General features: G+C 36.9%; 1 protein-coding gene, 1 non-coding gene and 1 pseudogene across 2 annotated transcripts; 2 read left to right on the forward strand and 1 right to left on the reverse strand.

Moving 5' to 3' along the window:
* Positions 1–1,096: 1,096 nt before the first annotated feature.
* On the reverse strand, positions 1,097–4,383 carry LOC132182693 (GDSL-like Lipase/Acylhydrolase superfamily protein). The gene is made up of 5 exons (XM_059596008.2): positions 4,131–4,383; positions 3,077–3,201; positions 2,712–2,960; positions 1,472–1,730; positions 1,097–1,373 (listed from the first exon to the last, which is right to left on the reverse strand). The coding sequence occupies exons 1-5, from the start codon at positions 4,381–4,383 to the stop codon at positions 1,150–1,152; spliced, it is 1,110 nt and encodes a 369-aa protein (XP_059451991.2). The 3' UTR covers positions 1,097–1,149.
* A 13,992-nt stretch (positions 4,384–18,375) lies between these two features.
* TRNAI-UAU (transfer RNA isoleucine (anticodon UAU)) lies at positions 18,376–18,449 on the forward strand. Its single transcript has one exon. It is a non-coding gene; the product is annotated as a tRNA-Ile (tRNA).
* A 1,701-nt stretch (positions 18,450–20,150) lies between these two features.
* Positions 20,151–21,739, forward strand: LOC132182037 (glutathione S-transferase U17-like; annotated as a pseudogene).
* The last annotated feature ends 5,504 nt before the right edge of the window (positions 21,740–27,243 follow it).

Consider the following 27,243-nt stretch of genomic DNA (forward strand, 5'->3'; position numbering starts at 1 on the left):
TATATAAGGAATATTATGAATGTTCATTATCTCAAACAATCCGTTAAAAGATCACACAAGCAAGAAGGAATGCTCCCTCTGTACAATATCACCTATACTTGATGGGACATCCTCCAACCAAGTAGACATAGTGACATGGGTGGTAGCCAATTTTGCTAGCGTATGCGCAGCATTATTGGCGTCCCTCATTACATGCATAAACTGGCGTTTTCCAAACCACGTAGCTCTCTTTGGATACATTTGATAAATTGACCATAGCTCCTAAGATATGGCCCCTCTAAAGCAATAGCCTTGATAACTTGCATGGAGTTACCCTCAAAGATGATATTATCAAAACTCAATTCTTTGCAGAACATAATAGCATACACCACTGCTAAAGCTTCAGCCGAAGTTGGTTCAGTTTGAATAGCAAGAGACAAACTTCGTGTAGCAATAAAGTTATCAGTTGAATCTCGAGCTATAACGCCCAACCCCACACGTCCTTCCTTTGGATTCAGTCCAGCGTCCCAATTTATCTTGATCATGTTCCTTGGTGGGGGTTTCCATACTTGCGGCTGCTAGTTCACTATCATTAGTTTCCTCACATTGGATCTTGTTATTCACCTTTTGAAATTCTTCCAATAAAGTCTGAGCTTCCTTTACTAATATGGTTGGATGAAGAAATATTTCTCCATGTATTACTAAATTCATCCTCAACCAGATTTTCCTTGCCATGACAATGAACAGTTCAATTTCCCCTGTGTCGCATTTGTCCCGAACTGACTCAAACATTTCTGGGAAACTGTTCCCCATGCCACCACATTTTTGCAATTTCATCGGCCCACCTTCCCACACATCATTCGATGACGGGCATGTCCATAGGATGTGCACTACCGTCTCATCTTCAAGTCCACAAATAGGACATAAGGTATGCGTGATGTGAAACGTTAAAATATTAATTAAATTTACATATTTCAATTTAAACTTTTGAAATAAATGGTACTGATCGAACAATAACTCCATTAATGAGAGCGAGAAAGGTTTTAATTACTTGACTTTATTTCATACTACAAAAGGAAAGCAGAAAATGAAAAAGCATAAAGAACCCCCCCAGCACTAATAATACAGATTAAATAAGCATAATAATAATCAAGATGAAATTCAAATGTTCTAGAGCATTGCCAATTGTTGTATATTAATTGGATACGTATACGACTGTGTTTGCGAACTGAATGAACTCCTGGCAAACAAGATATTGGCCGCCTCCGTGGGATGAAAAGCATCCCAGAACAAATACTTTCTTCGATCCTCGCATGGCTGCTGAAGAGGAAGGCAAGTAATTTGCCCGTTGTTCTTCCCCACCCCACAGCATCCCTTGTCTATCACTTCAAATCCTGCATGTATCAATCATATATATTTCCAAATTTCAAAAACCATATTAAATTTCGAAAACAATATCATTTCCATACAAATTTGAAATTTACATATATACCGTAATTTGTTCCGTTTAGGTAAAGATCGCTGGTGCTCTTGTAGGAGTCGAGGTACACAAACTTTGCTCCAGGCAAGAGTCCTCTGTTGAAACGGTCAACAAGATTCCGGAGCCCCGAGTTGAACATAGAGATTGCCGTGTTGATTTTTTCGTTGCAGCGGGTGTTGTTTCCGCGAAATCTCGCGAGCTGGTATGGAATGCAACCAATTTGGCCGACTGCACTTACAATCACCTTGCGTGCTCCCACTGTATATAATTGCTGATCCAACAAGAAAGAACAAAAACGAAATTCCTTTAATTAAAGCAAGTGAGAGAGATAGGAAATATATATAGTCTGCTAGAAAACAACTATTTGAACCTCTTGTTTTGGGACTGGTATCCTCTCGAGACTCCAGTCCAAATGGACCAGAGGGGAACCAGTTCTCTTTAATATAGGAGTAGAATTGTCACAAAAAAAAAAAAAAAAAAAAAACACTTTTTGGACAATTTTACCCCTTCTTTAATAAGAACCGGCTCCCTTTTGGTCCATATGCCTTGTTTTGACGGTAGTAATCATCATGCATGTCATAATTAACAACGACCTATGTGTGTAATAATTGCATAAATAACAAAAAAAAAAAAAACTGTAGAAATTGGCTTTGAGACAACTCCATTTCCATTTTGGTCCTCCGGTCTCCATTACTGGCGTGTGTTCATCATGCGCCCGTGATCGATCAATGGCATACACACACTAGCCCAGAAGCTAGCTCCTCCTTTGCCACTGCTTTTGAGGGTTTTTTGCTTACTTTCTTGTATTTTGCTTTGTTTTCTATCTTGTATTTATTTTTGTTCTGTTATGTTGTTTTTTTGTAGGTTTTAATCTCCCTTAGCTACTCTAGTTTCATCTTTTTGTGGAGATTGTTTCATCAACCAGAGATTGTTACTCCCTTTTAATGGATTTAGATGGGAATTCAGTGTCTTTCCTTTAACAGCCTCCTTTCAGAGGGTGTTGTTGTTTTAAAGTTGGTAAGCTCTTTGGCTTGCTCTAAACACCACTTTGATGGTGCTATTTCTTGGTCTGTTGATTGACCAAGATTCAGAGGACCGGGCCATTTTTTGACCAATTTTCTATTTGTTTGTATTTTCTGCATTGTATTGCTGTTTTGGGTTTGTTGTTGGGGAACCCAACCCTTTTTCGGTTTTTTGATTCTTTGTACCCTAATCTTATTTGCTTAAAAAAAAAAAAAAAAAAGCAACTTACAGTAAGCTGGCGGGAGTAGTCCTGAAGAAGAAGAGCAGCATAGGCTTTAGGAGTGTAATCGGAGCTACTAGAATAGAAGTCAGGCATAAAATAGTTGTTAAGATAATCATTACTTCCCATCCCAGAATATAAGATGCACTTGCTTAGATAGCTATTCAGTGCATTGATGTCTCCTCTGAAGAATCTTCTCATCTGTTGCACTGTATCCCCAAAGCTGGCTACCTGTTGGTTCATCGACATATGATCGCCCTATATATGAATGATCAAACACACACAAATCACGTAAGAAATTGATTATATATCCATCATATATATAATTTATTATTTAGGGAGTAAATTAAGGATATATATATATATATATATACCAGGTTATTTCCTGTTTCATCTCGGATGCCAGCTGCTCCTGATGCATAATTCACTCCCCTCAGCAGTGCAGCGCCCCGAGTCCTTGCATAGGGTGGAATATAAGTTGGAAATCCTAGAAGTTGAGCTGCATATATTTTCAAAATTAATGAACAAAGAGGAATAATTAAGTTCCCCAGTTGATTTAAACATACATCGCATTCTATAAACTTAATTACGTCAATTGATCATGAGTAATACTATGTACGTACTCTTCATGCACACTAAATTTTTATATCAACTTTACACCAGTTGATGTGACATATTTTTAATGGTCAGCACTTTTATTTTTTTAAGTGACTAATATGAAAATTGGCTACATGAAACACATGCACTACATTAGCCAGTGTAAATCTAATTTTAAAATCCAATGTACAAAGTAGCATTACTCTAAAGTCATTTCGAAATACCAGCTTTTTTTTTTTTTTTTTTTTTTTTTTTAGTAAGAGAGAAAGCTAAAATATAGAAAAGAGTAATACAATAACAATATACAATGATTAAACTTATTTATAGTCAAATACAACGACCGATGCAACAAGGTAGCTCTGTGTGAGAGCATGAGCAGGCCTCATCTACTTGGACAAGTGTTTGGACAATCCGAGCATGTTCTTGCTATTTGACCGAGCAGGTGAGTCCCACCCATCCTCTCACATGCCTTGCTGATCTATTACAATGTGATAGGGTAGGGGTAGCTATTGCACCACAGATCATGCTCTCACATACCAACTTGAAGGGCAACATTAATGTATATCAAAGATGGAATAAGAAAAAAGAGAATTAATGCGTGACAATTAAGTCATGAATTTTAAAATTATAGCTAAGCGTTTTGTGAAATTGCGATTTGACTTTTAAAATTGTAGTTGGATATTTAAAATCGTGCGTTTTTAAGAACGCACCTCCCTACATATGATTTGAATTGAATTCTCGATTTCGAAATTATTGGGCACATAAAGTAATAAGGTAAGATATATGATAAAGAGAAATCCAATAATTGCAAATGCCAAAGGATAATCTTACCTAAAGCATCTACGTAAGTTTGACCGTTAGTAAAGCGGCCAGTGGAACCCAGTGGAAAATCAATTCCATAGGGCCTGTAATTAGCCCTAGCAAGCGTAAGGATCCCATTGTTATTTCCATTATCGACCAATGAGTCACCGAAGATGAAGAAACAAGGCACCTGGCGCTGCTGCTGTGGCTGCGAGCAAGCTTTTGCAGTTAACCACAGAAAAACCAAACTAAATGACAAAACCAACTCCCATAAACCCTTCATTTTTAAGCAGTACCCTTGAATATTCTGAAAGCACCCATGCACGCAGCTGCATCATTTATACTACCCCTTTCGATCTCAAGGCTTTGAACAAACGGAGTGAGGGCCCGTGAGAGTTAATTAGTGAGAAGAAACTTTTAGTTGTGGATCTCATGTGTCACTTATTTTTACAATTTGCAGCAGCTAGCGGTGGTGAGAAGAGACTTCTCGTGATCTTCAAGGCTACAACATCCTTTCTAGCATATAGGACACCTTTACACTAAGATATATGATAGGATAATGTGAAGTGCACTTGCTTTCTGAGTTATTTTTCATGGAGTTGTGCTTTGGAATCGGGTGATTCTAAGCTGGCCTTTCCATTTTGCAAACTTTATTTCATTAATGGATGAGTTATATATCCTTTGGGCTCGAGCTGCATGCTAGGAGTGATGGCATAAATAATATATCCTCTGCTATTAAACTTTTGTCTTCATATATAATTACATCTCAATGTTGTGAATCTATGAATAATGAATGGCGGATCACCATATCATGATATAACTACAAGAGTATTGCTATATATCATATTAATATTCTATCGTTATCTCACTAAAATGATGTTTTTACAATGATTAACTCAAAAGCGGAAGTCACTAGTTCGAATCTCCCTCCCCCTTCCCTTGTGTGAACATGTCAAAAAAAATAATAATAAAATAGGCTATAATTATTCTATAATATTGCAATCGTGAAAAACGCATTTTTTTTAATAGTGTTTATTTTTAATCACTTTTTTTTTATTAATAACATTAATAAGAAGCATGTGACTGATCACATGCTTTAGGGACACTAGGCAATTTATTAATTAGATTAGATATGTACGTTGGGGACTTCAATGTGGTTAGAAATGTTCAAGAAAAGTGGGGGAATGGCATGATGAATTATTATGATACAGAATTTGTTGATTGGACTAATCAGTTGGGAGGAGCTACATGCAAGATTTATCTTTCTCGGGTGTTTTTTTTTTTTTTTTTTTTCACATGGAACATCAAAATGGTAGGTGATGATCGAGTACGTTTGTGGCTAGGGAAGCTTGATCGAGTTATGGATAACGAAGAATAATGGAGAAATATGGGCAACAATAGTGGGTCGGGTTTTATGGGAGGGATTTAGCTGTAATTTCTGTAGGGAGAGTTCAAAGCTTCGGTCCAAAACCTTTCAATTTTTTTAATAGAAAACTTGACAAAATTTCTCATTAACTTCAACGCATTTTGAAAGTACTCTCGAAGTTCAAAAACTTTCATTTGAGAGTATCGAGCTTTTAATTTCTTTCAATTACCTCATTTTATTAGAATTTTTCGTTAAATATTGTCAAAAATCCAAATATACCCATTTTTTATTAGAAAAAAATAAAATAAAAAATCGTAAAGATTCAGACATTTGTGTCTTTATTAAAAAAAATAAAAAATCTTTGCAATATATTTTTGCAACATCTTTGCAATGATTTTTTATACTTTATAAAATGAGTATTTTGGGAATTTAGACAAAAATTAACGAAAAATCCTTAATGGAATGGGGTAATTAAAATAAATTAAAAGTTAGATACCCTTAATTGAAAATTTTTAATATTTGAGGGGTTGTATCAAAACAAGTGGAAGTTCATAGGGGTTTTATGAAGTTTTCAATTTTTTAAATTTTTGGGCAGAGCATGATAATTTCTTGACACTAAGTGGATAAGGGTTGGCGGACAAATTAAAGGTGGAAGAAGTACCTATGTTCAGATTATATGCCAAACTTAAAGCAATAAGAAGAATTTTAAAGGGCATTAATGCTAAGGTGTTTGGAGGTTTAAGTCGGAAAGTTACACAATCAAGAGCTAGATTAGAATAACCTCAAAGATTGTTTGTGCTTGTTTTGTTAGGAATTAATAAGAAAAGAGAGGGGGCTAGTGGTGGACGTACGGCTAGGTGAGAAAATAGTGTATAGGGTTTTGTCTTATCTCCCTTTATGTCTTAGGGTTTTGAAATATTGTGGAATTAGAAAAATAAAATAAAATAAAATAATATATATATATATATATATATATATATATATATATATATATATATATATTGGAGGCCATTCTAGCATTAGGCGTGTTGCCAACAATATTCTAGAGAGTTTTTGAATTTTGTATCATATTTGTCACAATAATGTGTTTAGGTGGAAAATCTAAGGGTTGTAATGTGATATGAACCCTTAATGATGTACATATGCGAAATTCACACGACAAGGCTTCTCAAGAGAAGGGAAACGACGTTGGCCATTAAAAAAAGTTTTCTCTCTAGCGTCTAACCTAGAGTAGAAGTGAATATTTCCACGTCTTTACCAGACTGTGGAGAAGACCTTTTGAGGTGCTGTACGAGTCAGTGGGGTGGATTACGAAGGTGATAAGTCAATCCAGTTCATGGCGGAAGACCTAGCGAATTTATGGGGGAAGCTTTCCCTGGACGAAGGAGAAACTACGGAACTAGAAATTCAGCCGCAGACGGTGGAGGAGGTAGTTTCCAGAGGCCAATTTTGTTTGGTTGGAAAACTTCTTTCAGATCGCTTTGTTGGGAAAGAGGTAATCAAAAGAACTCTGATTAAAGGCTGGCGTCCCTCGGGATACTTATCCTTTAAAGTTCTTGGCGAAAACTTATTTTTAATTGAGTTTGAGAAGGAATGGGATAAAATAAGGGTGCTGGAGGGCAGGCCATGGATCTTCGAAGGAGTGCTCTTCTCTGTTGAAGATTTTGACGGTCTCTCTACACCATCTGAAATTGGTTTTGACCATGCGGTTTTCTGGGTCAGAATGCGGAATCTTCCGCTGGTGTGTATGGGGAAGGAGGTTGGACACCAAATAGGGGCCACGGTCGGAACGGTGGAGGAGGTAGACACTGACGAAAAGGGAGTGGGTTGGGGAGAATTCCTTAGAGTCCGAATCAGAATTGACATTACAAAGCCTCTGACGAGGGGACGAGTTATTAAGCTCCTGGGCAAACAAACTCTGATTGCTTTCCAGTATGAAAAATTGCCCAAACACTGCTATGACTGTGGGAAAATATGGCATGGGCGGGAAGGATGCCAGGCGAAAGGAGGATATCGAACCAATGAAAAGGAGAAGCCTTACGGGCCATGGCTGCGTGTCCCATCACCACGAAGGAGGAGAGAGTTCCACAATGCTCACCAGCCGGATTGGAGAGGAGCAGAGGAGGGCCGAGGCAAGCACGAAACAGGGGATGAGAAAGGAAACAGAACGAGGGAGAGCAGGGGAAGCAGAACGCCGGAAGGTGGTAGGGGCGAGACTACACCGTCTCAAACGGAGGAGTCAGCTCATCTGGGAGGGCAGCGCGGATCACCGGACCACGGCTCGCCGCCAGCGGGAGAGGTGGCTGCTCAATATGGAATGAATTCAATGGGGGGCGGAAATCATGGAGATATTAATGCGATGTCGATCAGCTCGCCAGCTAGGGGGGAAAGAAATAATGCCCATAATGAGCGAGATACGTTAGCTGAGAATGGTAACGGAATCATGCAAAAAGGGAAAATGGTCGAGAGGAAGGAAACTGAAGTAGATATGGAAAGTGTGGCCTTTCTAAAAGGGAAATTCGAACAAGTATTTTCAAAGGGTCGCATTGATGAGGAGACAACTGGCAATAGTCAGACACGGGAAAGAATCCCTGTGGGGCAAGTGGCGTCCAGAAAGCTAGACACGTGTATTATGGGACTGGAAACCCGCGGAGAACATAATCTGGAGGGGAGGAAAAAATTAGCCCACGTAGAGCCCAAATGGAAGAGACGGGCCAGAACACTTCACAGCCAGCCTACAGAGGCACTCAGTCCATCTTTGCATGGGAAAAGAATGATGATTGGAGACGGAAATGGGCTGGAAGGAAACGATACGTCTAGCAATAAGAGACGGATGAGACTGACCAACGAGTTTACTCTTAAGCAACAAGAAGTGACGGGGGATCAAAAAAATGGATCGGGAATGGCGGGGTCTGGATCACAGCCCCGCCGACCGACATGAAAATATTAAGTTGGAACTGTCGCGGGCTTGGGAACCCGGAGACAGTTCGGGAACTTTGCCGAAAGGTGAAGGAGAAGTGCCCCGATATGGTCTTCCTTATAGAGACCAAACTGAGAAGTAATAAAATGGATGGAATAAAACGAAGAGCGGGTTTTGATAATGGGTTAGTAGTAGATTGCGTGGGAAGAAGTGGAGGGTTGGCATTGCTTTGGAAGGAAGGACTCGGGATTGAAATTCAAAATTACAGTCAGAGGCACATTAGTGCAATTGTGACCGCCCCTACGACCCGTGCTTGGACTTTCACAGGGTTTTATGGTCATCCGGAGTCGCATAAGAGGAGTGAAGCATGGGGGTTAATGAGACATCTAAAACATTTGGTTCATGGCACTTGGCTGTGTGCAGGGGATTTCAACGAAATTCTCGACCATACCGAAAAAATAGGGGGGAAGCGTAGGCCCAACTATCTTATGGAAAACTTTAGGTCCACTCTCGAATTTTGTGAACTACATGATGTTGAGAGTAGGGGCCCTACATGTACATGGAATAATGGGCGAACGGCGGAGGATTTTACTATGGAGAAGCTTGATAGAGTGGTGGCAACACATGCATGGCTCATCCAATTTCCTAAGGTTGAAGTTTCTATACATGCTGCTGCCTTTTCAGATCACCTTCCAATAGTAATCGACACATCAGGGGGTGAAAGACCAAACAGGCCAAAAAGGGGCTTCCAATATGAAGTGAAGTGGGCAGACATAAAAGAGTGCAAAGAAACTATCAAGAAGATATGGAGGGTGAAGACTACACATCCAGGAACGTGGCATTCTGTGGAAGGGAAACTAAAGGCCAGCAAAGAGGGACTTTTAAAATGGCAAAGAGATAATGGGCGGCACGTGGGAAAACAATTGCAGCAGCTGTCGGCAGAATTGTTAGCTGCCCAATCCTCGACACAAGCGTCGGCCAGCTCCTCAATACAACGCCTAAAAGCTGATTTGACCAAATTGCAGACGGAAGATGACATGTACTGGAGACAGAGGGCGAGAGAAGATTGGCTGAAGTTTGGGGACCAAAATTCCCGATACTTTCATGCCTGTGCAAATCAGAAGAAAAAAGCCAAGATTATTTCAGCCATCACGGACACTCAGGGACGAAAATGGGAGACCCAATCTGCCATTGGGGATGCGTTCGCCAAATATTTCCAAGAGTTGTTCACTTCAGGAGGACCTAGAAATATGGAGTCAGTTCTTGAGCCTATGGAAGCAAGGGTAACCCCAGCTATGAATGAAGCCCTGCTTAGAGATTTTACTGTGGAGGAGGTGGGGAAAGCTCTTATGCAGATGGACCCCCTTAAAGCGCCTGGCCCGGATGGTTTTTCGGCAAGTTTTTACCAAAAAAACTGGGCGTCCATTGGTGGAGAGGTTAGCCAGACTGTACTTCATATACTGAATAATAGATGCATGAATAAAGATCTCAATTTAACTTATATTGCTTTGATTCCAAAAAAGGCGAATCCATCTTGTGTGACTGAATTCCGACCAATAAGTCTATGCAATGTGTTTTACAAGTTAATATCCAAAACCCTTGCAAATAGACTCAAAGTGGTGCTCCCTGATATTATCTCCGTTAACCAAAGTGCATTCATACCGGGTCGCCTCATAACGGACAATATTTTGGCCGCCTATGAGACATTACATTCGATGCAAACGAGGATGTGGGGGAAAACAGGATATATGGCTGTGAAACTCGATATGAGTAAAGCCTACGATAGAGTCGAATGGGATTTTTTGGAAGCTATCATGGGTAGAATGGGTTTTGATAGGCGCTGGGTGAACATGGTTATGATGTGCGTCACATCGGCTCACTATGAAGTCCTTATTAATGGATCCCCTACAGGACGGATAACTCCTTCTAGAGGAATCCGCCAAGGGGATCCCATCTCACCTTATTTGTTTCTATTATGTGCAGAAGCTCTCAGTTCTCTGTTAGCACAGGCTGAAAGAACCGGTGTGTTGCTTGGTGTCCCCACTTCCAAAAAAGGGCCACGTTTGAACCACCTGTTTTTCGCGGACGACAGCTTACTGTTTGGTAAGGCGACCCCAGCTCAGTGGCATCAATTGACAAAGATTCTTCGTATGTATGAAACAGCATCAGGGCAACGGCTAAACCAAGAAAAAACGTCGATCTTTTTTAGCCGCAATACTTCCCCAAACCAAAAGATGGAGATTTTGAAGCTATCCGGAATTTCAGAAAATCAAAGATATGATAAATATCTTGGACTACCAGCATTGGTTGGCAAATCCCGTAAGCAAGCGTTCAAAAGCATAAAGGACAGAGTCAATCGTCGCTTGGGAGATTGGAAGCTGAAATTGTTGTCACAAGCAGGAAAAGAAATATTGTTGAAAGCTGTAATCCAAGCCATCCCGTCGTACAGTATGAGTATATTCCTCCTCCCAAAAGGGCTATGTGGTGAAATCAATTCCTTGATGCAGAAGTTCTGGTGGGGCTCTCAAGGGAAGGAACATAGTATTCATTGGATGAGTTGGAGTAGATTGGGGATGTCCAAGAACCGGGGTGGATTGGGTTTTCGCGACTTAGTGAATTTTAATAAAGCTCTTCTAGCCAAACAATTTTGGAGATTATTACAATCCCCAGACACTCTTACAGCAAGAATATTCAAAGCAAAATACTACCCAAACTCCTCAATATTGGATGCTAAGGTGACTTCGAAGCCATCCTTTGCTTGGCGTAGTATCCATGGAGCGAAGGAGATAATTGAGGAAGGGACGATTTGGCGCATCGGAAACGGGAAATCAGTCAACATTTGGGGAGATAAATGGCTTCCCTGCCCGTCTACTTACAAGCCCCATTCCCCCCCAAGGGAACTAGACCCTGGAAGCAAAGTGAGCGCCCTTATTGATTCGGATACAGCAGGCTGGAAACAAAATTTGCTGGCAAGAATATTTTCGAAGGAGGAGGTGAGGGCGATTAATTCCATTGCCATAAGCCAGCTGAACCAACCAGATGTAAGGATTTGGAGGGGAACGAATATGGGAACCTTCACTGTCAAGAGCGCATACCACCTTGCGAATGAGCTGGAAAACCGGAAGAACCCAGAGAGTTCTAAACCGGTGGGCGGGAGTTTCTTATGGAAAGAGATATGGAAATTACATGTTCCCAATGCGGTTAAAAATTTTTTCTGGAGAGCCTGCCACAATCTCCTGCCTACAAGGGATAATCTCCTAAAGAGGAAAGTGGTGAAAGATCCAATCTGCCCAATTTGTGAGAGGGAACCGGAAACAGTGATGCATGCATTATGGGGGTGCCCAGTGGCTTCAGATGTGTGGGGAAATAGCAGGAGGGTATTCCAAAAACGGATGCAGGAGGGAAACAATTTCTTGCATCTAGCGGAGGAATTGTTTCTTAAATGTGATCCACATGAGTACAGTTTGTTTGTGACCTTAGCACGGCAATTATGGTTCAGGCGGAATACCTGGATCCATGAAAGTCATTTTGCAGGTCCTGACGTGATTATGAGAAAGGCAGTGGAGACTGTTACGGAGTTTCAGAAACAAAATGACCGGACCCACCAGGCGTCGACTGTCAACCAGATTGATCGGGGAAGATCATGGCAGCCACCAGCTACTGGAAGAATCAAAGCCAATTGGGATTTAGCCACCGACAAATCTAGTAACAAAGTGGGAATTGGCGTCGTGATAAGGGATGATAAAGGACAGGTTGTAGCAGCTTTAAGCAAGACCCGACTGGGTTACCTGGAACCAACAATTGGTGAGGCCCTTGGTGCTTATCATGCAGCCTGGTTTTTGAAGGAACTGGGGCTGAGCCAAGTGATACTGGTAGGAGACGCTAAGCAAATAGTTGATGCTATTAATGCAACATCAAGCACATGGAGCAGGTTTGGACACTTGGTGGATGACACCAGGCACCTCTTACAGTCTTTCTCTTGGTGGTCTTGTGATTTTATCCATAGGGAAGCAAATGAGGCAGCACATAGGATGGCAAGGGCTGCCATATATGATGTTGGTGATAGAATTTGGAGGAATCAAACTCCAAATTGTATTAGTGACATTGTGTTGAAGGAGCAACTAGCTCTTTCTTTGATTGTATGATGGGTTTCTAACCCACCTTATGATTGATTATTAATATAACTTCAAGTATTTGTTCAAAAAAAAAAAAAAAATGTACATATGCACAAGAAAATAAATTTTTTAGAATTAATTCATGCAATACCTACGTGGCCGATTATCTGTAGTTAATGTACTATGTTTTTAAATTTTCGATTTTATCTCCCTATAGTTTTGGAGAGAAGTATAATATTGTGAGACCATAATTATCTTCATTAAATCTAGATAGTCACTTAATGAAATTCATATAAGGAAATTTTTTGAAATAAAATCTCGGAATAACAAAAAACCGGTTCAGTTATGATGTGATATGAACCTTTTTATGATATGTAATTCTCTCTCTCTCTCTCTCTCTCTCTCTCTCTATATATATATATATATATATATATATACCTCTTGTGTCACTCAAAAAATGAGGTGGCTTTTAAAATTAGCATTCAATCAAAATCTAGTAATGATTGATCATCATAAGCTCAATAGTGATTTTAAGAGCCACATCATTTTTAGAGTGACACAAGATTGACACAGAGGTGACGTCTTGCATTACTTTGTGTATATGCTTAAGAATTAATAGAAATTTTTTTGAATTAACGCATGCAACACCTATAAGGCCAACTACGGGTTGATGGGTTGTTGATGTACTATGTTTTAAATTTTTTAATTTTGTCTCCCTATAGTTTTGCAGAGAAGTAACTTTTGAGACTATAATTAGCCTACATTAAATTTCATCACTTAATGCAATCCATATATATAAGGAAACAATTGAAATACAATCTCAAAATAATGTAAAGCAGGTTGAGTCCATCAAACACATTAAAAACCACTTCACTCACTAAAAATTATGAGAGTTCACACCACGCAATTCAAGGCTACTTTAAAGAAAGATTATTCTCTTTTATATATATGATATATGATATATGATTGGGTGAAGGAATGGATTACACGCCCATGGTTTTCAGTTAAAGAAGGATTCGCACTAACCACCACTTCTGTAGTCGCTAATAGGAGAGTTTATGGGCTATAGAATAGTATTAGCGACAATTTTTGCTCATTTGTAGTTATTTTTAGCGATGAAACTCGGGTAGTATTAGTGATGACAAAAGTCGTCGCAAAATATTGATATCGGCGAGTTGGTGACGGCAATTTTTGTTGTCATTAATGTTCTTTTTGCGATGGAGTATCAAAGGCTATCGTTGCAAATACTTTGTCATCATAATTTTCTTCAACATCTCAATCATTATGATTCTGAGAGCCGTAAATCTATGAATGGCGGATCTGACCCTTAAGTGATAGTAGTTATGATAACTATAAGAATAATGTTATATATTACACTAATATTTCACTGTTATCTTGTTAAAATAACGTTTTACAATGGTTGATTCAATGACAAATTGACGGTGTTATGTCAGCAAATAGTAAGATATTAGTGTAGTGTAAATAGCATTACTCAAACTTTAATGTTATATATATATATAATTGGAGGGCATTAAAGGATGTCAAATGCTTACAACTTTTTCTCCATTCATATAAAAGTCCCTAAAGACTTTTTATGCTTGAACCGATTTATGATAGCCTTGCTTGAATTAATATTGAAATGGAATAGTGATTATGTTGCTTTCATGAATAACCAAAGACCAAATCCATATATATTGTGCTAGCTCTTTTCATATTCATGAGCTAACTAATGAGTCAAATAAATCACTTGCATGAAAATAGCATATGCATTTTATTACAACAATAACATTCAACCGTACCCAGTTAAACAAGATCATGATGGACCCATTTAGCTAGGCATGGGGTTGGGGACAACAATATTGTAATATTAATATTAATAAGTAATATTTGACCACCAAATTAATTAAAGAGGCCAATTAGTTTATAATAGTGGTGTTTTATTCCTGGCAAACGACGAGGCATTTGCAAAGGCGAGTATTAGGCTTTGAAGCAGCTTGGCATGTGCAATGCTGGGCCATTGACCTCGCTCCTTTCTGATTCAAGAATTCAAGGGCGCACTCAAATCCGCCACGGGCTCCGCACTTGCCCGGCGCAGTCAACTGTCCAGGGCAAAATTTGATTTTCCCTATATATATATATATATATATATATATATATGCACGTAATTAGTTTTTGCAAATCATTGAAATGGGTTTATCCTTTTAATTAGAAGTAATAAAAATATAAACAATAAATAAATAGAGAAACAGAAACTGGACAAAGATATAAAGATATATATATAGCTTTAAGTACCTTGTCCTTGGGAAAAGGTGAGCAGGCTTGATAGAAGAACAAGTACCACGAGAAACACTGCCTTCTTCATCGTCTTAATTTCTTTCTCTCTCTCTCTCTTTTTCTTTATACACGTATTTGTGGAATGCTGTGTAGATATATGGATGAGAGGATAGTATATATATATATATGCGAATAAGCGACTAATTAATTATGGAGTAACAGCTATCTAATGATAGCTACGTAATAACTATGACAATAACAATTAATGCTTGATATCTGTTCCAATTATTATTCGAATCTGGCTTACATGCTGTTATTAAAGTTGTTATTTAATAACACTGTGTATATTGTAGTTTAATTAATGGTCAAAATTGAATCTCTCAATATTTCTCTTTATTTTCTCTCTTATTAAAATCTTCTAAAATTAAGTCAACTTTAAAATTTAATCTTAGCCATTGATTAAATTACAGCATGTATGCTGTTATTATCCATTTTTTTGTTTTAAGAGACAAACAAAATAAACAAATTACTTCTAAAAACAAATAAGACCATTTATGCATGAATTATTTTTTTCCTTAATAAGACTATAAAATGTGGAAAATGATCCTCTCCATTTCAAAATCCCTCTATTTTCTCCATTTAGTGCATTTTGAAAAGTAGTGTTGTCCAAAAGTTTTAATGATGGTAGTGCATTAAATGCAATACCCTTCAAAATGCACTAAATAGAGAAAATTGAGGAATTTTGAAATGGAGAGGAACGGCCTTTTCCATAAAATGTGGCATTTGTTTTAACCTTTAGATATAATGGATGGCCAGATTTAAGAATTCTAGGGAATCCAGATCCACTTTGGACCACATTTTGTCACTAATGGTGACTTTTAAAATTATGATTGGATTTGGGAATATTTATAGTTTAATAGTAATTTTAAAAGTTACGTCACATATAAATTATACATATCATCTAATAATGAATTTGAAAAAGAGGTAAGTGAGAGATGAATGAGAGAAGAATAGCATGTCTGTATTTAAATGTTAAAGTTGACAAAATTTGAACAAGTACCAAAACAGATTTTTCCTCAGTTTACACTTTACACTATCAATTTTTTTTTTTTTTTTTGATACTAGTGATACGCTTCTCATTAGGAAATCAAAGAGCTGGAACAATTTGCTCCAGCAAAACAGTTTCTTGAATACTATCAGGAAATTCCTCATACCATGTCCTATTCATCAAATTTTTATTCTTGTTTATATAGCCAATACGAGCTCAATTTTTAAAAAAATAAAAATAAAAAATTACCACGTTAATTAGGAAAACAAAAACAGATTGGCAAAAGAGAAATATATATATTTGCATTTTAGAGTTCATCTCGCATGCATCTCCACTGAGTTGGCATGCTCTATCCACCATTTTTTTTTTCCTTTTTAATTAAAGGTGAATGAAACATAACAATTCTGCAGGATGAACACCCTAATGCAAAGAAGCATTTCTCTTTAGATATACAATGAATCCTGGATTTTACATGGGTACCTATCATTACTCTATTGCAAATATCATAATTAAGTACCCTAAAATATATAGTATAAGAATAAAAGGTTGATATGAGTAATGCTAAATGAATTACCAATAAATTTGTGATAGATTATCCAAAGGGGTATATAATCTATCGCAAATCATAGGTTTTGTATTTTTTTTATCGGTACAAATTATAGGTATTTTTTAAAACATCATCCCTCTGGCCTCATGTGGCTTTAAAATTACCAATGCATTTATGATAGATTACTAATAAATTTTAATCCAATAACGATTTTAAAAATTACGTATGTTAGGAATAATCCCACTCACACCGCCCCCATCAGAAGAATCGTGGGCCAAGGCTAGAACTAGCTCATGATTGATTGCAGACTCCAAACCAAAGTAGCAAGACTCCCGAGGTGGGCCTAACCCCAGAGATAGAAGCCCAAACAAGGTTGTTCCTAGGGCAAGCTAGTCACACGAAGGTATGGCGAATAGCGGAGCAGAGTAAGTCCTGGGAATAGATGCTACCTGCAGGGACCCAAATCCACCTTCACAAGTTAAAGGCTTCATACAAGTAAGTCTCGGGAATACTTTGATTATAGTCTCATCACGGAATATGTCCAAGATATTTATGGAAGGGTGTAGCTGGGTTTCAATCCCTGAATTTCCGGGTTTTAATCTTATTCCATGAAATCTGGATTAGGATCCTACTCCAAGCTGAATTGGGATAGAAATCAGAATCCAAATCCTATGAAGATTCCTAGTCTAAATCCAAGTAGAAGATCTATTCCGTGTCTGACTCTATCTCTCTTATTTCAGGTATAAACCATATACGCAATTACAATGCATTACGGATATTAACATAGGCATCAGAGAGAAACCTACCGATACCCCTGGCGAGTTCTCTTAACGGGTAGTTGTTTTGCAAAGATTTTGAAGACGTGGATTGCATCAAAGATTGAAGAACATAAATCAAGAAGCATTGAAGAATGCCCAGTTCATCCCATTAGAAAACTGTTCTAACAACACCAATTTTGGAGGGACACAAGAAGGAACATAGGAATAAAATTTAACATTACTCATATAAATATATAGAAATGCTATGAGTACTAACTCTTTTGTTAACAGAGGCTTACTAAACTGATGTGTAACTCATTCATTGGACAAAAAAATAATAATAATAATTAAGAGAAATATAACGAGTACCAATAAATAAGCTACACATCAGTTTAGCAAACATCTATTAGTAAAAGAGTTAGTAGCCATAACATTTCTCATATATATATATATATATATATATATATATAGAAATGTTACAATTCACGGTTATTTTATTACTTACTTAATACCTGATGCAGCGTGATTTAGTGGGCTGCAGCGAATAACAACAATAAAGAACAGATAGGTATTTATAAATCTTGATTCGATAAAAGGATATAAGAAATCTTCTCTAAAATGCTAGATACTTTATAGGTTTTAAAAGAAAATGTGGAGAAACTCAACTCTGAGTAATTTTTATTAAACAAACTCAATCATAAACAACAACTGCATTCTAGGGTCTATAAAATATGTATTTATAGGCCCCCATACCATAAACCTAATAAAAGTACAAAACTAAATTGAATTGAAACTCTACAGCGCTCGTCCAGACGGAACTTAAGCCTGTCCAGATAGCCACATATATAAAACATAAAAACACGAAAATAACATAGGCGTCCGGACTTCAGACTTCAGACGAGGCTCTTGAATTTAGGCCCGTCCAAACAGGCTGCAGATGAGCTTGTAAACAAGGCTTGCCGATCTACATCAATACCATAATGCAACATGAGCCGAATGAAAATAATAGATTTTATTTTTTTTAAATGGTCATTCAACCTATGCCGCATCAGTTTTTTTTTTTTTGGGTAAAAGCATGCCACATCAGTTTTTCTGTATAAAAATACAGAATCCAAGTGCACATACACAAAGACTAGGTTATAATCCGTGGATTTGCAATTTTGTAAAATGAAAGTAATCGTGATAGAAGATTTGAGAAGATCAAACAAATTAATATAGATAAATATTTTCAATCTTCCGCAACAGCTGGTCCCGTAGCTCAGTTGGTTAGAGCGTTGGTCTTATGAGCCGAAGGTCGCGGGTTCGAGCCCCGCCGGGACCAATTGGGCTTCCTTTACTGTACGTGGTTTAGTCAATGTTTGTTCGACATGCTCTTTGACTTTAACGACCGCGGTTTTTTGTTCTTTTTCCTCACAGTTTCTTGTTCTTGTTTTGTTCAATCTTTCTAGTTGAGACTTGTTTACACGCTATATATGTATTTTGTGCTGTCAGAAATGGAGGTTAATTTCGGATTGATCAGGAGATGCGTGCCAAACGTTAAACACCTTGCCAATCACGTTGTTTCTTGCTGTCAAAGAGTAATGTTTGCAAGAAAAAAAAAAAAAAAAACCCAACACAAAGCACCTACACGTGAACAATGAATGACAATTGATTTGTTTGAAGAATGACTGCTAATGAAGAGAAAGTACGTACGCCCAGTTTTTGTCTGTAAAGAGGGCCGGGGGAGCAGCTGCCACTACAGATGCTGCAGAATGACTGAAAAGCTTGCGTGGGCCAAGGAAATGGGTGATTTTTCTCTTTAAAAGGAGCAGACATGCATTTAAATGTGGAGGAGGGAGGTCTCATTTTCAGCTACTCTCTGATGGCCAATATTAGAGTTAACATTTTTTTTTTTTTTTTTAATTCCTTTGTGTTTAATGTTTAATACTTTGATTGTGAAATTTACTTTCATGATTATGAGTATCTAATTTTTTAGTTAGGGCTATAGGTAAAACTTAGTATTAAGAGTGGTTGCTAAGAAGTTTGTGAGGTTTAAGGCTGGGGATGGCTCTCAAATTCATCTTTGGTCAGATAGTTGGCTTCTGGATGGTGCATTGGTGGAGAAATATGGATATAGGGTGGTATATGACTTAGGCAGTAGGCTGGATGCTGAATTATCTACAGTTAAAGATTGGAATTGGCCCCTGCTAGGTCCGAGGCTCTTGTCAATATCCAAAGTAGCTTTGTTTAGCGAAAATAGATGATAAAGATAAAGCTATATATGTGGGTGCCTTAAAAACAGAAGTGTTATGCTAGTAATTAATGATACTTGGGAATTAAGAAATTCCAATTAGTAGAAGGCTTAACGTTGAGTGGTGGAGGGTGGTTTAGCTTGCATTGGCCATTCGTTTATCCTTTTGGCTTGCTATTCAAAATGGGTTATAACATTTTGGCAGGAGCTTATAATGGGTTATAACAAGAGACTATGGCAGGAGCTTGAGGAGAAATATGGTAAAAAGTAAGAAAGCTTGGTATGAAAAAGTAAAAAAAAAAATATTTTGTAGTAATATTTTAATTTGACAGTAACAACAAATAATTAATGTAATATAAAAAATAGCATCTTAAAAGTTGAATTTAATTTAAATGAAGCTTGAATGGGGCCCTTTAGATATTTGTATTGACAGATTCTTGGTTGCAACCATTGTTTAATTCTGATCATTGTACTGTTTGTTATGTGGATTAGGCAAATATGATTGCTGATTGATTGATGGGTTTGGTTGAATGTCGTCATTTGGGTTGTGTTGTTGGTTCTTGGTTTTTCTAGCTTTTTGCTAGAGTGAGGTGTAATTCTGTTTCGTTGTCAACGAAATTTCATGCCTTAAAAGAAAATAAATAAAAAATAAAAAACCCGAAAGCAATAAAGTGCCCTCTCTTGTCTAACCTTATTCACACACATTTCCATTTCCATATATATATATAATTCTCTCTCTCTCTCACACACAAAATCATCTTGCATGCGTTTGTGAGATTGAGTTGGAAGATGATGGCGAAAAGTGATGATAAAGTGAAACTTCTGGGTTCACCGACGAGCCTGTATGTGATGAGGGCGCAGATAGCCCTCAACATCAAAGCTGTAGAGTATGAGTTTGTTGAGCAGAAGTTTGGGTGTAAGAGCCAGCTTCTTCTCCAATCCAATCCCGTATACAAGAAAATCCCGGTTCTCATCCACGCCGACAACCCCATTTGCGAGTCACTCCTCATTGTTCAATACATTGACGAGGTCTCGAGCTCATCCTGTCCCGATGTTGCATGCATAATTTACCAGCGTTGATGAATTTGACGGTGATGCATGTGATCACGTGGTGATCATTATTGTATTCTTCACGTACTTTAAAGTAACGATACTAATTTTGCTGTTACATTATATTATTTCTGTGTTAACATTAAGATTAAGTTAATAAAAAATAATAAATTTAATCATTTAATCAACACTTTAATTATAAGGTTCTTAATTACCTAATACCGATCATGTATCATTCACATGGCTCCACATCCAATGATATGGCTGTGTTTTTGGCAAAATCCACATAAATTAATGTGATATAAAATTTTAAACTTTTTATATTAGAAAGTAAAAAAAATTTATTTTATAGTAATTTTTTTATTTGAATATAATAAAAAGTAAAAAAAATGATGTAATATAAAAAATAAAAATGTTTTGATATTGATTTTTTTGGAAAAATGAAGCGTGAACGATAACAAAAAGTTGAAAAGGTTTGCTAAACACTGCAATTGTGCAATCTTCTTCTTAACCCCTTTTCTCTTTCTCTTCTTTTTACTTCTTTTTTTTTTTCCTGCAAAAACTTGTGATTGGGTATTAACTGTATTTTTATGTTCATTTTCTTTTTTCAATTTATACTATGTGTGTATATTATATCTTTGATCAAAATTGAAACTTAAGAATTAAGATAATAAAGTTTTTGAATTTTTAGCATGCTAATAGAGATTATATTGTGTTTTTGTTTGACTTTTACGTTTGTATTGTTAATCTGGATTAGTGATAATTCTTAGGAGTACTGTGAGAGTACGAGTGTGCAGATGAAATTGAGCGGTTTGTCATATATTCTTTTTCTTTTTTCTTGTTAGTTTGGTATATATATATATATATATATATATATATATATATATATATATATATATATATATATATAATTTTTCACTCGCAATGCAAAATTCAAATGGATGCAGTTTTTTCAGGCTATAAGAGGCACTCTGGGTGCCCATGCAAGGAGAGGAAGCTAGGAAAGCGTTGTTGGAGCAAGTGGGCGAAGGGCTTGCGCTGTTGGCGGAAGCCTTTGGGAAGTGTAGCAAAGGGAAGGCCGCTTCTTTGGTGGAGATCGAATTGGGTTCCTCGATATTTCCTTTGGGTGCTTCTTGGGGTGGCTGAGGGCGACGGAGAAGATGAATGGCCTGAAGCTGCTCCACGAAGCCAACACTCCTCGGCTGCTGAAATGGGCTGACAGCTTTTGTGCCGATGCTGCTGTTAAAGGTGTTATGCCGGAGACCCAGAAGCTTGTGGAGTTTTCTAAGCTTCTTATGGCCAAAATGAGAGGAGCTCCTCCTCCCAATTAATAAGTTTCTGGTTGATGGCCTCTATAACTTTCCTTTTGCTAGAAATGGCCTTTCTGTTGCTTTTATGTGGTGACTGAAATTCTAGGTGAAGAATAAATTTGGCAGCCTATGAATAAAAATTAAGTACGTGTGAAGTTGTGATCTTACCAATTCCTTTTAAAAAACTAGATCTCATGTCCTCCTATACTTTGAGATTTTACTATGATCTTTTTACAAATTGACGTAATAGTTTATAATTGATGAAATAAGTTAGATTGTACTTTCCTCTATCTCCGCAGTTCACTCGCGTTGGGGCTAGCTTGTCAGCGACCTGAATTAGGGTCCATTGGAACTCCAAGATGCTGTGAAATTCGACGCCTCCTTGCTGATATATGCTCGAGTTTTTTTTTTTTTTTTTTTTTTGACATGTCCACACAAGGGAAAGGGGAGGAGGGATTCGAACTAGTGATCTCCGCTTCATGAAGCGTGGTTCACAGTCGATTGAACTACCTCTTGAGAACATATGCTTGGGTATTTTTGAGATAGATGAGAGAGATGAGATCTAAAAAAAAAATATGTATTGGAACATTTTGCTATTGTAATTCTCTATCGGTTGAGAATTACTTTAGCAATACGAGTGTTTTACATAATGAGAAGATAAATTATGTTGGAGGTGAAAAGTGTCTCGCATTAGCTATATTTAACTAATATGAGGGTTTTAAAGAAGTTGTTGGAGATGTTGTAAGTCCTCGCCTTAAAAATCTAACGTTTGTTCATAAGGGTTAGGTGTGATCGGGATATATGACATGGTAAGTTGTGAAGCCCGTAGAAGTTAAAAGTAATGCTAAGTAAGACTCATATTTCTTTTATTATCCATTTCAAACTTAATTTTGATTTTAAAAATCACGTCAATTTTGAAGGATAAAAAAAGTATGTGAGTCTGCTTCTAGCATAAGTTAATTGTTGATAATTTATTTAAAATAAATAAAGGACATAAATTTCATCAGTCTTGAGGAAATATCTTCCAACCCATTTAAAATAGAGTTTTTTTTTTTGGAAACAATTCAATCTTATTCATTGATAAACGAACATAAAGCTCAAACAATACAGAGCAAAACTCTGAAGCAACCATAGCCGAAGTTATGAGGTTACAAATGTCAAAGATAACGTATTACATTTCAGACTCATACAAAATCCGCTAACCTATGACTAATTTTTAAATTAAACAGCAGATCTGCGCCGAACAAACTCAAACCAATACATAAGTAGCTCTTATTCCTCGGCATTGAGGGTAGAGAATCTCAAGCCAAAACTCATTCTTCTTGATCCGAAAGTCAGGATAACGTTCACATCCACAATCCAAAGGTTTTGACCAAATTAACTACCCCGATGGGCATCAGGCAAGCAAATCGAGACAAAAGACCAAGCATTATTACAAGCAAAAACAAAACCGATACAGGGAAACAAAATAAGATAGAAAGAACAAAAAAAGGAAAGCAAGAAAAAATTACAAGAAAATAACCAACAAGAAAAGCACACTAAGAGGATGACAGTAGCCGAAAAGAAGAGCCGATCGTGCCCTCCCCGGAAACCGAAAATGGAAGCGGGCGTTAGAAGCTCATCGCGGTGGGGGGCACGAGAAAAAGGCCCAGCAGAGGAGGGTGGGCGGCAGAGCAGGCGCGGAGGAGATTGGCGGCACACTCAAACGAAGGGGGAATTTTGAGTGAAATCCCATGAGCATCACCCACAAAGAGTACCTAAACAAGCAGAAATAGCGAAAGCAAAAACAGAAACAAACAAACACAAACTTTAGTAAAAAACAAGAAAATGAGAGAATACAAGAAAATAAAACAAAGAAACAATAAACCTAAAATAGAAACCACGTTGGGGAGGAAGGTTGCCTGGGGAAATTGGCCGGAACGCGAAGAACCTGGACGGAGCCAAAGAGGATAGGCGGAGGGGTGAGTGACGACGTGGGTTCGGCAAGGGCAGTAGATCGGGCAAAGAACGGCCGATCCAAAAGCGTAGAGCAAAAAAAGGGGACCAAATGAGAGGGAAGAGGCTAAAAGGAAGGGAAGAAAAAAATCACCCAAAGAGCTAGGGGCATCAGATAAAGAGGCTAGCTCTTTAATAGAAAGAGGGCGATGGAAGGAGTGGGGGGAGGCAGAAGAGGGAGAGGGGAGGAGGGCCGAAGGGGGAGAACAAAGGTTCTCCCCTTCCGATGGCGCTCTTTGCTAAAGATGAAACCCTAATAGAGAGGGGAGGAGGGAGTTCTCATATTTCGCCCATTTAAAATAGTGCTAAGTGTCTATAATTATTTAAAATGCACATCTAAGTTAGTAAACTGCTATTAATGACGTTAAGAATTTAATGTATATTTTAAATGGGTTAGAGGATATTTCCTTCGGACTGGTTTGGAGAAAATTTATGTCTATAAATAAATGTTGTTAATTTAATGGGTAATAGGGGTGCAAAGGCAGTTACGGTTAGCGGTTAGTGGCAATAACCGCTAACCGTAACCGCCTTAGCGGTTAGTAGATTTTACTAACCGCAACCGCTAACCGCCTAACGGTTAGCTGTTAGCGGTTAACCGCCGGTTAGCGGTTAGCGAAATAGGTAACCGCCCGCTAACCGCTTTTTTAAAATTGGGCATTTTTTTTTGGCTTTTTTGGCTTTTTTTTACCCTCATTTTTTTTTCTTGTATTTTTAATATCTTCTAAATCCTAAATTCCTAAAGTATCTAATAATGCTTTAATTAAATTGTAGACTTGTAGTTATAAGTAATATACTGTTTAATTCAATTGAATCAATTGTGATTATCATTGTATATGAATCATATGATTAACTTGTAGACTTATGACTTATGAGTTATGTCATATTATATATGCATTATTTATTATTATATAATCATATGATTTAATGATCAAGTCATCATGTGATATAATCATATCAATTATAGTGATAATATATAAATTACTAAAATTATAATGATAATACATTAATACTTAAATTGTGTTTATAAGTAACACATTTGTAATTGTTTAATCCAATGTCAATTACTTAATTTGATATTATACGAATCATATCATCATTGTACATTAATAATATGATTCACTTGAAGTCTTGAATAAAATATTTGAATTGTCATTAAATCATATGATTAAGTATTGATATTATACATTTATATTATTCATATACATATGTAGACTTATATAGACTTATAACATATATAGACTTATAAGTTTATAACATACATTGGAAATAAGTCTCTAGATATTTAATTGTTGTATTAGTATGAATTGATATACTTATGAGTTATGTCATATTATATATGTATAATTTGTTATTATATAATCAAATGATTTAATGATCAATCTCATGTGATATAATCATATAAATTATAGTGATAATATATTAATACTCAAATTGTGATTTAATTATTTTTTAAAAAAAAATTGTAATTTAATGATCAAGTGATTATATGATATAATCATATAAATTATAGTGATAATATATTAATACTCAAATTGTGATTTAATTATTTTTTTAAAAAAATTGTGATTTAATGATCAAGTGATTATGTTATATGTATAAATATTTTTATAGTTATAATTATAAAAATATATTATATAAAAAAGCGGTTAGCGGTTAGCGGTTACGGTTAGTAGACCCAATAACCGCTAACTGCTAACCGCTAGGCGGTTATAGCGGTTAGCGGTTAATGCGGTTAGGCGGTTAAGCGGTTGACGGTTATAGCGGTTAACGGTAAAAACCGCCCGCCTTTGCACCCCTAATGGGTAATTACCTTTTCTCCCCATCAACTATAAAGTATTGTCAATTTCCCCCTCATGGATTGCGAACCTTACTATCCAACCCTATCAGACTACCATTTTCTTCCAAAAACCCACATTCCGTCAGTCAACCACGTTAAATTGGACGAAATATTCTATTTTAGATATTAAATCTCCTTAAAAGACAGAAATACCCCAAATAAAAAATTAAAGCAAAATATATAAATATATAAATTAATTAAAAAATAAAAATAAAAAATAATAGGGAGTGGCTGCGGATAGCCACCCCATTGGGGGAGGGGGTGGCCAACGAGCCACCCCCAGAGGTGGCCGGAGGGGGCTCGCGGCCACCCCCCGACCCACGGGGGTAGTGCGCGATCACCCCCGGCCACCCCTAGCCACCTCTAGGGGTGGTTTGCTTGCCACCCCCTCTCCCAATGGGTGGCTACCAACCGCATTTTTTTTTAAATAACTTTTATATTTTTAATTAAGAATAATATATATCATAATTCTATTGGTGATGACGTGATACATTATTGGAATTCGTCAAGTATTTTGATAGAATTTAATTACAGAGATTAAATTGTTATTTTGGCATATCTCCGATAATCTCTGAATTATTATTATTATTATTATTATTTTTATATATCATATAGATGGATTTTTAATTTAGGACAACCACATTGACTGATTTTTCATTTATATATATATATTTTTAATTTAAGTCTTTTTTAATTGTTTTATTTTTTTATATTCACTTTTTTTTATATATAAATTAAATTATAAGTGTTTTTTAATTTTAATATACTTATAGTTTTTGAAAGTAGTATATATATATATATAATTTAAGGGTATTATATGTAATTTTTGTATATAAAGTTAAGATATTTGAATTATTTCAAGTTTTTTAACAAAAATTTTAGGAGAAAATTGTAGTATAATAGAGTCAGGGCAATAATAAGATTGTAGCCGGATCCTCTCCAGTTGAAATAAACTGGAGAGTATCCAGTTTACGGTTCAGATTTTCTAGAAGAGATCTAAGGTGCAAATCTGCCACATCATCAAACAGCCACTTAACAGTGTCTAAAAGAAAACCTAAACTTTAACGGCAAATCCCTCTTCCATCCAAACCCATATCCCTCCCCACTTACTCCACCGGCGGCTAATTCTCCGATCGGGTTTTCCACCACAACCTCCTCCGTCACTACTCGCTTTTGGTGTGCCGTTGGCCACAAGATGTTCGAGTATTTCTTTCTAAATGGAAAAGTGGTTTTTTATTTTATTTTTTCTCACTTTTGTTTGTTTCTCCTCTGTGTCTTGGAAGAATGGTAGTAACTGTAAATACCCAGGAAGGATTAGAGGAATGAGGATATGTTGAAGTCAGACCCAATAAAATACTCAAATATCTTGTGCCCGCATGAACCCAGGAAGGTTCATAATTGTATAAAGTTTCATTCTTTTTTTTTTTTTTTTCTTTTTTTCTTTTTAATTTTCTCAAATGGAGTATTGATATTTGCTGAGGAACACCTTACACAGAAGCCTGCACGTTTTGGTGGTTCACAACAGTCCCTATAGAGTTGAGGATGCCTCTAAGCCGAGGAATTGAGATAGGGATTTTTGAAAACAATTTGAAACCGAGAACTTTGACAAGGTTACGAAAAGATGATCTTTTGTTTGTGGCTAAAGAACACCAAAATTCAGCTGACGATGAGGTGATGGTGGAGAAACCTCCGC

The sequence above is a fragment of the Corylus avellana genome, chromosome 5 (assembly GCF_965113065.1).
Source record: "Corylus avellana chromosome 5, dhCorAvel1.hap1.2, whole genome shotgun sequence".
In the NCBI taxonomy this organism is placed as follows: Eukaryota; Viridiplantae; Streptophyta; class Magnoliopsida; order Fagales; family Betulaceae; genus Corylus; species Corylus avellana.

Bases quoted from the DNA above. Each gene is read 5' to 3' on its own strand.
- LOC132182693 (XM_059596008.2), bottom strand. From the start codon at position 4,383: ATGAAGGGTTTATGGGAGTTGGTTTTGTCATTTAGTTTGGTTTTTCTG. The intron at 2,961-3,076 runs GTATATATATAT...ATTCATATATAG, and splicing joins ATGAAACAGGAAATAACCTG to GGCGATCATATGTCGATGAA. The intron at 1,731-2,711 runs GTAAGTTGCTTT...TTGTTGGATCAG, and splicing joins ACTACTCCCGCCAGCTTACT to CAATTATATACAGTGGGAGC.